This window comes from Podarcis vaucheri (genome assembly GCF_965113315.1).
Source record: "Podarcis vaucheri genome assembly, chromosome: 13".
In the NCBI taxonomy this organism is placed as follows: domain Eukaryota; kingdom Metazoa; phylum Chordata; class Lepidosauria; order Squamata; family Lacertidae; genus Podarcis; species Podarcis vaucheri.
The window spans coordinates 7,002,686-7,015,721 of record NC_138751.1 but is presented as its reverse complement, the minus strand read 5'-3'; the positions used below and the strand labels follow the sequence as shown (position 1 = coordinate 7,015,721).

The window sequence follows — 13,036 nt, the reverse complement described above, 5'->3', positions numbered from 1 at the left end:
AAAGTGTTGGTGCTGACCTTTAAAGCTCTAAACGGCCTCGGCCCAGTATACCTGAAGGAGCGTCTCCACCATAGCTGTCAACTTTTCCCTTTTTTAAAGGGAAATCCTATTAGGAATAGGGGAATTTCCCTTGATAAAAGGGAAACGTTGACAGCTATGGTCTCCACCCCCATTGTTCAGTCCAGACACTGAGGTCCAGCTCTGAGGGCCTTCTGGTGGTTCCCCTCCCTGCGAGAAGTGAGGTTGCAGGGAACCAAGCAGAGGGCCTTCTCGGTGGTGGCGCCTGCCCTGTGGAACACCCTCCCACCAGATGTCAAGGAAATTAACAACTATCTGACTTTTAGAAGACATCTAAAGGCAGCCCTGTTTAGGGAAGTTTTTAATGTTTGATGTTTTATTGCATTTTAAATATTTTGTTGGAAGCCACCCAGAGTGGCTGGGGAAACCAAGCCAGATGGGCAGGGTATAAATAATAAATTTATTATTATTATTATTTATTAGGGGTTCGAGTCCCACGTTGGGTCTTGCAGGGGGTTGGACTAGATGATCCTCTACAATTCTACAATTCCACAACCCAACATCTGCTTCCTCTGGTTGCTGAGATGGACGCCCTCTCATTCTGGTAACAAGACACCAACTACCACTCTCAATGAACCACCCCAGATGCAGGGGGAAGAGGAGATTTCGGCGCCATTTTCACCTCAACCTACTCCCAACGTGCACAATGGAAGCCTCAGGGACGGGACAGGGGGAAGGAAAGGCTATGCTAGTGGGAAGAAACGGGAAAAAAAGTTGGGAGAAGAGAAAGATTGTGTGGAGAACCAGAATGCCACACAGAGCGACTGCTTGGGATGAAAATGACGCCATTTCCACGCAAAATGGCAGAAGTGGGGATTAGGGTCAGAGCAGAATGTGGAGACCTAGCAATACTTTTGGAGAGAAGCGAAGCAGATATGGGTTTGGAAAGATCCCATAGCGAGTGGCGAACCTGTAACACGGCTTAAAGACGAGGCCCTATCCCCAACCTCCTTGAACGTAACTTACCTCTCCTTCCCACCTCTCACTCACCTGGCGCAAAGGGAGCCATGTTTCCAAGAGAAGATGGCACTGTGGCGGGAGGCATGGAGGCACCCAGCCTGGTCGGGGATGGCGTCCCTTTGTCCGGCACGAGCTCATAGCACTTGCTCTCGCTCTTGAGCTGGGCCTTGATGGCCTCCTTGAGTCGGGCGAGGTGCCCGCGGGAGAAGAGGTGCCCACGGCAGGACACGTAGAAATCGTACTTGACTTCACAGTAGGGGCACTCGGCCTGCGATGGAGTGCTGGGATGCCCCTCCTCGCCACCGCTGGCAGCCTTGGCCTTCTTCTCCTTGGCCCTGGCGTTCTGGAACCACACTTGGATCACCCGCTTGGGCAGCCCTATCTCCTCGCCCAGCACCTCGCACTCTTGCATGGTGGGCGTCCGGTAGGCCTCATAGCAAACTTTCATGATCTTCAGCTGCAGGCTGGACATCTGCGTGCGATACCGGCGCTGGCCCAAAGCGTCGTGCATGCCTCCAAAGCCACCGTCCGCCCCTCGGCTCCGCCGGCTGCCGGAGAAATCCAGATCGGCCAGCGACGAGGAGGAGGAGGAAGACGAGTCGCTCATCTCCCCTCCCGACAGGCTCCGGTCTTCGTTCTCTTTTGGCAATTCTTCTTCGGCTGCTTCTTCCTGCGCTTGTGGCTCCGCAGGAATCTCTGGCTTTGCTGGAGGTAGCTGTAAGCTCACCGCAGAGAGGCTGGGCGCGAAGGCCGCTCCGTAGTGGATGGTCGGGTCTCGCGGCAGAGGACTGAATTTTGGGAAGGCGGAGGGGAGCACCGGCGAGGGCTTGCCGGTTGCGTTGGCCGTGCTGGCATTGCACCGAAACTGACCCTTCCTCTCGCGGGCTCTTGTGTTCTGGAACCACACTTGAACCACCCTCTTCTTGAGCCCAACCTCTTCGGAGATGCAGTCAAGCATCTTGCGGGTCGGGTTGGAGTCCTGCATGTACCAGCGGTACAGGATCTCCAGCTGCTCCGGCAAAATGGTGGTGCGCAGGCGCTTGTCCCGGGGGGGCTCGCTGTCCCCTCCCGCCACACTGGCGCACTCGCTGCCAGTGGGCGACAAGCTCCCATCCTCATGCTTCCGCTTCTGTGCTCGGGAGGGATCTGGGTGGGTGGCGCGGTCGCCAAACACCAGCGGGGCAAAATCCAGGGGAGGCTGGGGGGCAACCGGGGCTGGCGGAGGGCCGGTTGCTGGCATGTGAGAAACACGGTGGATATTGAGGAGGTCGGCGCTTGAGAATTTGGCTGTGCAGTGGTCACAGGGATGGGTGCTTGCACTTTCAGGAGGGGCTGTGGGTTGCTCCTCCTCCTGAGGTTTGTCTCCAGTGCCGTCAACCTTAGCTTCTCCGTCAGCCCCTGAAGGCTCCGGCAGCGGCTGTTGCTGCGGCTGCTGCTGCTCTTCTTCTTCCTCCTCCTCCTGCTCCTCTTCCTCGGGGCCTTCGTTCTCCTCCTCGGCCCCCTCTCCCTCCGCATCCACCGGCTGGTCATTGTAGCACTTTTTAAGGTGGCGCATGAGCTCAAAGATACAGCGGAAGGACGCCCGACATTTCTTGCAGGAGGGCTGCACCGCAGCACCTCCACCCCCCACGCTGGCCTCGCTCCCGCCGCATTTCCGCGCTTTCTGACGGGCGTTTTGGAACCAAACCACGATGACTCTGTTGGGCAAGCCCAGCATTGCAGACAGCCGCTCCACCTCGCCGTCTTTGGGGTAGGCGCTGCACTCAAAGAAAGACTGTAGGGCTTGAGACTGGAACTCTGTGAACTTGGTGCGGGAGAAGCGCCGGGTGGATGGGAAGCCCCCGCGAAGAGGCTCGGGAACCCCGGGCCCACCGCCACCTTCCTCTTCCTCCCCCCGGAACCACAAGGATTTCAAGCGCTCGGGAGGCACGTGGGGGGTCTCGCTCTCTAGCGGCGGCACCACCACTGGCATGGGCTGCATTAAAAACGGAGGGCAGAGCGGGGGGATCTCCAGGGGCAGGGCGGCTGGCACAGTCACTGTGGTGGTGTCTGTGGCAGCGGCAGTGGTTGGAGCAGTAGTCGTGGCAGTGGCTGTCTCGATGGGCAGTGCCGGCGGCGGAGGGGGATACATGCTGTCATAGCTCTTCCGGAACTGGGCGGCGTAGCGGTTGAGCGCCTCAAAGGGCAGGAACCGCCGGTGCACATGCTCCTCGTGCGTCTTCAGGATGAGCATGTTGGAGAACTGCTTCCCGCATGCGCCGCACAAGAGCTTGCCCGCCGGCGGGCGCGGAGGTGCGGCCGGGGCAGGGGCGGCAGGCTGCTTCCCCTCGTTGTACTGGATCACCAGCTCAAACCCAAAGTTCTCCAGGAGGGCTTTGGCAGCCGTGCGGGATGCCTCGCTCCCTTGCTGGCCCCCCTCGGCCTCCTCAGCTTCGGCCTCTTCTGGCGCCTCCGGTTTGGAGCCGGCAGCGGCTGCTGGCGCCTGCTCTTCCTTGGCTGGCAGAGGTGGCAGCAGCACGGGTGGCGTGGCCGGGAGGGTCAGTGCCGGGGTGGCCAAAGCCAGCTTGGGAGCTACCTTGAGGTCGTGCAGGTAGAAGGGGAGCAGCAGCTGCTGTTGCTGCTGCTGGAGTTTCAGGAGCGACTCTGGAACTAGTGGGAAGGGCGGCAGCAGCGGCGGAGTGAACAATGGTGCAGGGAAGCGCTGCAGCTCTGCTGCGGACGGCGCCAGGAACGGGAGCGTGGGCACCTGCACGCAGCCCGCCTCCAGGAGCTTGGGGGTTTCCGCTTCCAGCGGCGCTTCACACGGGGGATCCGGCTCGGCGGCCGGCAGCTCCGCTTTGCCGGCGGCTTCCATCTTGGCGACGCGGGAGCGGGTCTGGTGCAGGACGGAGCGCATGTGGATCTCCAGCGTGGAGCTCTGGTTGTAGGAGACCCGGCAGGTGGTGCACTTGTAGGGCTTGTCCGAGGAGGGCTGGAGAACGCCGGCGGCGCCGGGCTCGCCCCGGGACGGCGCGGAGGGGTCGGCCGAGGCCTTCTTCATCTTGTGCAGGTGGGAGACGGAGTTGTAGTGGACCAAGAGGATGTTTTTCTGCGTGAAGGACTCCTTGCACACCGTGCACTTGTAGGGCCGGGCCGGGTCGAGGAACTTATCCAAGGCGAAATTGGTCGCCTTGCGGTAGGACAGCGGGTGCCGGGGGTCTTGGCTGGGCAGGGCGAGCGGAGAGGCCTCTGGAGCCTCGGCTGAAGCCGGTGGCAGCGGCGGCGGCGGCTCCTCCAACGGGGCATTCAGATGAGGAGCATCTTCGTCTTCAAACTCCAGAGGAGCAACTGAAGGAGGAGGTGGTGGTGGTGGCGGCGGTGGCAGTGGAGGAGGAGGTGGAGAAGAGGTTGGGGGTGGCTTTTCTGGGGGGTCAGCAGGTGGCGCAGGGGAGGCTGGAGGAGGAGGAGTTTCAGGGCCAAGCACAGGAGCCGGAGAGGATTTCTCCCCTGTGAGTGGTGCTGATGTAGGAGAGAGAAAGAAAAAGGAGAGAGAGAAACTACCATCAGTTTTCTCCGCAGCCTGTTTTGTCGCTCCTTAGCCAGCATGTAACAGGGACATGGGTAGCGTTGTGGGTTAAACCACAGAGCCTAGGACTTGCCGATCAGAAGGTCAGCAGTTCGAATCCCCGTGACAGGGTGAGCTCCCGTTGCTCAGTCCCTGCTCCTGCCAACCTAGCAGTTTGAAAGCATATCAAAGTGCAAGTAGATAAATAGGTACCACTCTGGTGGGAAGGTAAACGGCGTTTCCGTGCGCTGCTCTGGTTCGCCAGAAGTGGCTTAGTCATGCTGGCCACAGGACCCGGAAGCTGTACGCCAGCTCCCTTGGCCAGTAAAGCGAGTTGAGCGCCGCAACCCCAGAGTCGGTCACAACTGGACCTAATGGTCAGGGGTCCCTTTACCTTTACTAGCCAGGATGTATTTGTGTGTGTGCATGGAGGTTCTGGGTACAGAAGCATAGCTTGCCACAGTCGATCGCAAATAGTACAGCAACTAGCACGAGACTCTTAATTTCAGGGTCTTGGGTTCGAGCCCCATGTTGGGCAAAAGACTCCTGCACTGCAGAGAGTTGGACTAGGTGATCGTTGTGGTCCCTTTCCTCGTCCTCTCCCCGGAACCACAGGCATCTCCAGGGGCAGGGAGGCTGGCATCACAGTCACTCTGGCCCTGTCTGTGGAAGAGACCCAACTCTACAGTCCCTCGATTCTATGGTGCTTGGTCTGTCTTTCCCAACCCCACAATTCCTAGGTGTTTGCTAGAGGGTTTGTCCAAAAACGGCTGGGAATCCCCAGGGGCACCTGCTAAGAGCAAGTGTGTTTCCTGGCAAAATGCAGGCCTCACTGCCTGGGGGGGGGGGGGAATTCTTTTTATCCACGACGCTTTCCATACCTTGACGCTTCCTGCCTCATCTGTAAATGTAGATCTGTGTACATTAGCTGCTTGAATTTTTGTAGGGTGTGCGCGCGTTCAAATGGAGCAGGACAAGTACTGCCTTGACCTCATTCCCAATTTCTGATATCTAGGAGGGCTAAATATTTGGGGAGTTTACAGCCCCTGCCCTGCAGGAGGGACTTGTGTCACTTAATATGCTTTGCTTCTGTCAGTGCACCATTGGATTGCGTTTGTACTGCTTCTCAAACCAGTACAATCGTTTGTGGCATCCTAAGAAGCCTTATGAGTTTCCCAGGAAGCAGGTTTCTAGTCCTCATGCCCTCCAGAGAGAGAAGCTTGAGAATAGGCACGGCAAAGCCGTTGATTAGTCCTGCCAGTAGCTGCTTCTTCCTGCTTAAATTTTTTTTGGGGGGGGGGGCAAGGGTTGCCAGGAAGGGGAGGTTAGGGTCAAGCAGGCTGCCACGAAATCCCTGGCATCTTGATGCTACCCTTAGCGGGTGAAAGGTGAAAGCTCCTCTCTTTGCAGCCCACACACTACTTACCAGCAAGAGGGCTTTCAGGTTCGTTCCCAGCCCCCTGCTCTGAGCTGGGCGTCCCGCCGGGCTTTAGTGGGTCAGGAGGGAGGTTGAGGCCGGGGATAACTTTGGTGGCAAAGGTCATTTCCACAGTAGTGGCCTGGAGAGAAGGTCAAGAAGAAGAAAAGGCAGAATTATATGAGCCAAAGGCGGGCTGGGGAAGGGAGGAACCAGTTATTAGTGATCATTTGGAGCAGGGATGCCGAACTCCCCAATTTATAAAGTATTTACAGAATGCTGCTGCGGCCATTTCACGAATGGTGGAAACAGGCTAAAGCTCACCAGTCAGTGGAGCCACAAACACCTCCCTCCTAATGACGCCCCCACTTGGCTCTCTGGATGTTGATGATGATGATGATGATTTATATACCACCCTATACCCGGAAGGTCTCAGGTTGGCTCACAAAACAAAATCAAAATATAAAACCTCAAGATACATACAGTGGCACCTTGATTCTCAAACGCATTGGTACTCAAACGCCGAAAACCCGGAAGCCAAACGTCCAGTGCGGCTGTCAGCTGTTGTTGCTGGGGCGCCTGCACTAATCAGAAGCCGCGCCTTGGTTTTTGAACATTTCGGAAGTCAAACGGACTTCAAGAACGGATTAAGTTTGGCGCTTTTGTTTTTGCTATTTATTTTGTGGTTTTTGTTTCTGAGGCTTTTTTGGTTAATTTGTTTTTGTGACAGTTCAGCTACTGATGGATTGATTGTGTGCCTGCGGAAATGGATAAAAGCCCCCCATCCAAACAATGACTATCATCAGTGGAGGTAAGAAAAAAAAGTATTTTTTTATCATCTACAATACTGTCTTATTTATTTTATAGTTCAGTACATTGATTATTGCTTTCATTTTATGGCTCAGTGGTCTCGTTAGATAGTAAAATTCATGTTAAATGGCTGTTTCAGGGGTTGTTTTTAAAAGTCTGGAACGGAATAATCCGTTTTCCATTACTTTCTATGAGAAAGTGCGCCTTGGTTTGGAAAGCTTTGGTTTTGGAACAGGCTTCCGGAACGGATAAAGTTTGAGAACCAAGGTACTACTGTAATCGAAATAAAAAGAAGAACCCAATAACCCCCCGTTGTCCTCACCACTGGGTCCCCACACCTTCCCAAGCCCCTTTTGTCAAGCAGTCCCCATCTCTTTGACAGCAGCGTGACGGGCACAGGCCCAACAGGTCAAGCTTTCCAGAGAAGGGAAAGCTTCACCTGCTGAATTACCTGCAAAGGGTTAGTGGCACATGAAAAAGCAGCTAAAAAAGCCAATGCAATTCTGGGCTGCATCAATAGGAGTATAGCATCTAGATCAAGGGAAGTAATAGTGCCCCTGTATTCTGCTCTGGTCAGACCTCACCTGGAGCACTGTGTCCAGTTCTGGGCACCACAATTCAAGAAGGACACTGACAAACTGGAACGTGTCCAGAGGAGGGCAACCAAAATGGTCAAAGGCCTGGAAACGATGCCTTATGAGGAACGGCTAAGGGAGCTGGGCATGTTTAGCCTGGAGAAGAGGAGGTTAAGGGGTGATATGATAGGCATGTTCAAATATATAAAAGGATGTCACATAGAGGAGGGAGAAAGGTTGTTTTCTGCTGCTCCAGAGAAGCGGACACGGAGAGATGGATCCAAACTAGAAGAAAGAAGATTCCACCTAAACATTAGGAAGAACTTCCTGACAGTAAGAGCTGTTCGACAGTGGAATTTGCTGCCCAGGAGTGTGGTGGAGTCTCCTACTTTGGAGGTCTTTAAGCAGAGGCTTGACAACCATATGTCAGGAGTGCTCTGATGGTGTTTCCTGCTTGGCAGGGGGTTGGACTCGATGGCCCTTGTGGTCTCTTCCAACTCTATGATTCTATGCTTCTATGATTTTCTGCGATTGTATCCCCTCCACCCTTAATATGCTTCCAACATTAAGCGGGGCAGGGAGAGCTGCCCACTGAGCTATCAACTCACCACCAGAAGCAGCTTCTCCACGCATTCGGGCACCACGTTGTGAATGTGGCTGAGGTGGAAGTGGAGGTTGGTGCGCCCGACCAGCTGCTCCTGGCAGAGCGGGCATCGGAATTTGGGCTGCACGGCATGCTGGGAGACGGTGTGAGCCCGGACGGCTTCGGCTGATTGGTCGGTGTAATTGCAGTAGGGGCAGCAGAACACCTGCTTGGCCGGAAGAAGGTGAAAGGGGGGGGGGGAGAGATGGAGGTCCGAGAAAAGAAAACGTTAGCTCCAGGAAGCAGGAGTCTGTCTCTTCCTGGCACCTGGGGGGGAAAAGGGGGATTTGCATATATATCTTATTGAGGATTTGAGGGAGGAGGCGTGTCGGTGTAGGCAGAACGAAAGAAAACAAAAAGTTTTTAATAGGGAAATCACAAAGGGCGATTAGTAATCATTAAAAAGAAGGAGCTGACACATGCTTGCTCCCACCTGCTCATCTTGGTTCTGCGCCATCTTCGGAATAAAATAAATAAACTCTCTCCCCTCCCCACCCCCCAAAATATTGCCTTTTCTTACACGCAAGCAAGCTAGTGCCCTAAGCTGCAGACCAGGGAACGTGTGTGGCTTAAAGGCCTTAGGCTGAATGATCAAAGAGAGACATGAAAGTGTCTGTGTCAGGATTTCACCTAAGGGCTGATTGGTATCTGCAGAAAGGACAAGGCGGGTCAAGGGTTGAGCTGAGCGAAAATGAGAGGTTTTTTTTCCTTTCCTGGACCGCCAGGTCCGCGCCCGTGTGCTCAGTGTGGGGCAGCTGTAAAACTGGCATAATAAACCCAACGCTAGTTAACATCGAAGGGCTTGTTGCAAGGACCGATCTGATCACGTCTGCACAGCCTTGGCAGCGTTTTCATCTTGAGAATCACGGGCCTTTCTGGGCTGGGCAAAGGTGGCGTCAGAACAGACTGAGAAGTGGGTTTTCCAAACCCCTGGATGCATGGCAATTCAATGTTAACAGGATGGGACCAGTATAAGCGGACAATCCCATTCACGAAAAGGGCTTTGAAGATGCAGTGGTACGGTTAACATTGTGTATTTCACAGCTGGTCATGCCCAATTTGTTTCATCAGGGTGGATCTCATTCCCCTCCCCACCCCCCCACCCCGCTAGGCAGAGATGCTGAATTTCTGTTTTTAATTCAACCATTTGGCCCCCCACCAGGAACAAGCAAGCAAGCAAGAAAAAAAATCTAATCTGCCAAGTGAAGTTTCGCGGGGATGTTTGAGGCTGCCGCCGTTGAATCGTGTAGAGAGAGGGTTAAAATGGAGGAGATGGAGGCTTCAGAGACACTGTGTGATTCCCCCACCTCTGCCCACCCCCCGCAAAGCCCCCCAATAAGCACCACTCACTGTAGTGTCTCCCACACCTCCGGCTTTCGTTTCAGTCTCGTCAGAACCTGCAGGAAGGAAAGAAAGCGGGGGGAAACGTTATGGTGTTTTCCTGCAGACACTTTCAAAATGGCGGTTAAAAGCTCCAAGGGGCTTTGAGGCCTGATGGAGGTATGTGATGAGAGAGGGGTTCTTGAGGGTGGTACAAGGCAAGGACACCCCCCTCCCACTGCAGTGGGGACAGCGGAATTGGGGGGGGCATTGAATCAGGCACCCTTAAAAGGATGCCTTGGCGGGCCCCCGCTCAATGTAACTATCCCTATTCCTTGCAAGCGCAAGATATTTGAAATGCTGATTTTTTTTAAAAATCGCCATAACCCGCCCTGGGACCAGCTGGAGAAGGGCAGGTAATAAATTTAATAAGGATAATAAAAACAGCCAGCCTCACGGAAGCGAGGAGTGAGACTTGCTGGGACTCGCCCACAAATACCCCTGGTATTATTCCTTTTGCAGAAGCCGCGGTGGCAAAATGGGTCTCTGCACTTAGACAACACTCAAAACCGAGGGAAGGCATTGCAGGGTCTTTTCCTCATATTCCTGGTACTACAGCCGCCCTGGTTGGGGATCGCTGTACCTTTCAACAGGACACCGCCTCCTTAAGCGAGGGTGGCGCTGGGGGAATCAAGAGGGGCACAAACATTTGGGGTGTTTGGCACCCCTGAATGGGAGGAGCCTTTCGCATGGGCTGCCGCCACGAGGGAGGGGTTAGGGGCATGGCCAGCAATGTAGGCGTGGCTTCAAGGAGCAGCAACCTCGCCAGTGGGCGTGGCTTTGCACAAGAGGGGAGGAGTCACTCACCAGCCGCCTGGGGTTTACTCTGCGTTTCCTTTTCGGGGGGCAAGGTCTCCAGCACTGTTTCTTTCCCTAGAGATGGGGAGAGAACCACACGTGGGTGCGGGGTGGAGGGAGAAGGGAAATGGGGGGTGGGCTTTCCAGACGCTGTTGGACTCCCCCAGCCCCCAGCCAGCATGGCCTACAGTCAGGAATGATGGGAGCTGTGGCCCAACTTCCAGAGACCTCCACCACCCAGATAGCCTGGCCGATATTCCTGCTCCTCCTCTTTCACCTGGGAGTTTGGAAGGTGGGGAACCTGGGGGTGGGGTGGGGGTAGAGGGAGACAAGAGAGGAGGGAATTCCGCCGCCGACGCTGCAAGAGCCGGCGTGACGCACGATCCAGGACTTTATCCTCGTCAGAGACTAATTAAACTCTCAACCCAAGTGGGATCGTTAATATCGAACGGACTTGCCTTCCCGCCCGGCAGTAGCAACCTCACTGCCATTGGCAACTCAATTAACACTATTCAATACACCCGCCAAGATGTTAAGACCTCCATTTCTCACAACGCAGAGTGTTCTCATCCGGCAAACCCCCCCCCCCCTTTCCCGGTGCACACTTTTCCTATTGCCTTGTCCTAACTGCTTCAGATCTCCCCATATGCCTTCCCCACATAAGCAGCCATCCACCCCGGACACCCGCATCCTATGTTCTCGCTTCTACTGAGGTCTCTGCTCCAAAAAATTAAAAATGATCCCTTATCCAGGACTGCTTTACCCACCCAGCCAAAGCCACCCATTCCCATCTTTTGGCTTGGAATCTGCCCTCAGGACTGGACCCCCTCACTAGCCTCCCCATGACCCACACAGCTCCCCTTCCCACATTTTAAATGCATTTTATGCAGCTGATCCTTGTTGACACTTCTGCACACTCTCAGGTGTGCGTTAGGGGGAGGCGGAACATTTGCAGGGTCAACAATGTTTTGAAAGATAAATTTGAAGCTGGGAACGAGGCCAACTCGCATCACGTGGGGGGGGTGCCCGCCCTGGGCACCTGACGGGAGGTGGATGAGGGCAGCTACCAGCTAGGAGAAGGGGAGGAAGGAAGGAAAGGCGATCTCTATCCTTCCTCCCTATTTCTTTCTCTCTTCCCTTTTCCCTCTCTTCCTCTCCCTCCCCCCGCCCGGCTGCGGTCCCTACATCTCTCTTTCTCATTTCTCCTCTCCTTCATTCTTCCTGCGGGTTGCTAGGCAACCACCCCAGTATCTGTCATAATCCATTATGAAGCTGGGGGGGGGAGGGGGAGGGAGAGAAGGAGAGGGAGGTTGGCGGCGGTGGAAGAAGAGGAGGATGGAGTGTTCAGCAGCTTCTCGCTTGAATATCTGCGGACACAGGCATGCATTAAACGCAGAGCAAAAGGGGAAGACGTGGCGAAGCAAAGGGGGTGTGAAAGAGAGAAGGGGGGGAGAAGGCGGGCAGACAATGGAGGAATGAAAGAGTATTCGGTATCCGACCTTCAGTTCTCCACCCCCCCCCAAAAAAAAAACCTCCCACAGCCTTGCCACTTTGAACATTTGCAAGAATTGCTGTTTCTTTTCTCTCCCAACTGTCAACCCTCAACATTTCAGCCCCTACTACTATTGCTGCTATTCCCCACCATCCACCATTCATGCCCTTCATTCAGTGCAAATCTGCAGCCTGGCACCTTCTGCGGGTTTGCCACCCTCTCCGGCGGCACGGGGTGCCCGCCATGGCCAAGCTGCAGGGCCGTTACCAGCGGGGTTGGCGGGAGCAAAGCAGATGTATCTCTCGAGGCCCGGGGTGCCTTCTCCGTTCTGGAGGAGCTGCAGGCGCCACTGGCCATGGGAGTCGCGGTGCTGGGGAGACCGGAGGTGCTGGATCATGGCCAGGCGGTTCGGCGCGTCCGTGTTGCAAAGGAGGCAGCGGAACGGGGCAGGTTCGGGGCCTGGCGGCGCTGCCGATGTGGCCTCCATTTCCAGGAGGAACTAGCAGGAGAGAAGGAAAGAATTGCAGATAGCAAGGACATAGGACCCGTTCAATGTTCCAGGTGGCTCCCTCTGAGAAATGGATCCCACCTGCCCCTTCTCGCTCCTACCCTTTTCCTTATGGCATGCCTCCATTCCTCTAAAGCCCCTCCCATTCCGGTGGCCCCACCCCTTTCTGCTTGGCTCCACCCACTCCCTGTTAGAAACACCCTGAAAGGGACAGCTTAGCTCCTCCCCCATTTTGGCGGGAGTTGGAGGAAGGCCACTCCCTATGTCACCCACAAGCCCCGCCTACTCCCCTCAGACCCAGGCACCTTGTAGCCTTGCAGCGCCTCCTGGTGGCCAGCCCCCGCCACGTGCAGCCTCATCTTTTCCTTGCTGTTGGTCTCGTATTCGCAGAGATTGCAGTGCAGGTGGAGGGGCGGGCCGAGTGGAAGCTCCGCCCCCATGTGGGCCCCGAGGCTGCCCCCTTCGCGCAGGTGGGCCGCCAGCTGGTACTTGAGGGCGTGCTTGTCGGTCTTGAGGTGCAGCTGGAAGTTGGCCTTCAGCTGGGTGCCGTAGGCGCAGAGCCGGCAGCGGTGCAAGTCGCCCGACACCTCCTTCCACTCGGCCTCGGGCAGCGAGCGGGGGGCCGACGCATGCCTCAGGAGCGCTTCCAGGCTGTCCGTGTTGAAGGCTTGGCACACCAGGCACCCAAACAGCCTCTGGGGACCCCCCAGGTCTGGCGCAGAGTGGGGCGGCAGCGGAGAAGGTGGGGCGGGCTCTGGAGAGAGCGATGCAGGAGCTGTGGGGAGAAGGGTGGCAGAATGACTGCCTATGGACGGAGAGGGGACACACTTC

At 55.6% G+C, this 13,036-nt stretch overlaps 2 protein-coding genes across 6 annotated transcripts in view; one reads left to right on the top strand and one right to left on the bottom strand.

The window, feature by feature from the left end:
- The window catches only part of THTPA (thiamine triphosphatase), a 61,620-nt gene that overhangs the window by 22,084 nt on the left and 26,500 nt on the right, over window positions 1–13,036 (top strand). The window lies entirely within an intron of this gene.
- The window catches only part of ZFHX2 (zinc finger homeobox 2), a 33,370-nt gene that overhangs the window by 2,735 nt on the left and 17,599 nt on the right, over window positions 1–13,036 (bottom strand). Inside the window, exons 3-9 of one of the 3 annotated variants that reach the window (XM_082197459.1) lie at window positions 12,511–13,010; window positions 11,896–12,196; window positions 10,215–10,280; window positions 9,378–9,424; window positions 7,993–8,193; window positions 6,009–6,141; window positions 1,069–4,536 (exon numbers count right to left, since the gene is read on the bottom strand). In XM_082197459.1, coding sequence (XP_082053585.1) covers window positions 1,069–4,536; window positions 6,009–6,141; window positions 7,993–8,193; window positions 9,378–9,424; window positions 10,215–10,280; window positions 11,896–12,196; window positions 12,511–13,010 — 4,716 coding nt within the window. The remainder of the gene's footprint in view (window positions 1–1,068; window positions 4,537–6,008; window positions 6,142–7,992; window positions 8,194–9,377; window positions 9,425–10,214; window positions 10,281–11,895; window positions 12,197–12,510; window positions 13,011–13,036) is intronic. The other 2 variants (XM_082197461.1, XM_082197460.1) reach the window with 2 other exon arrangements.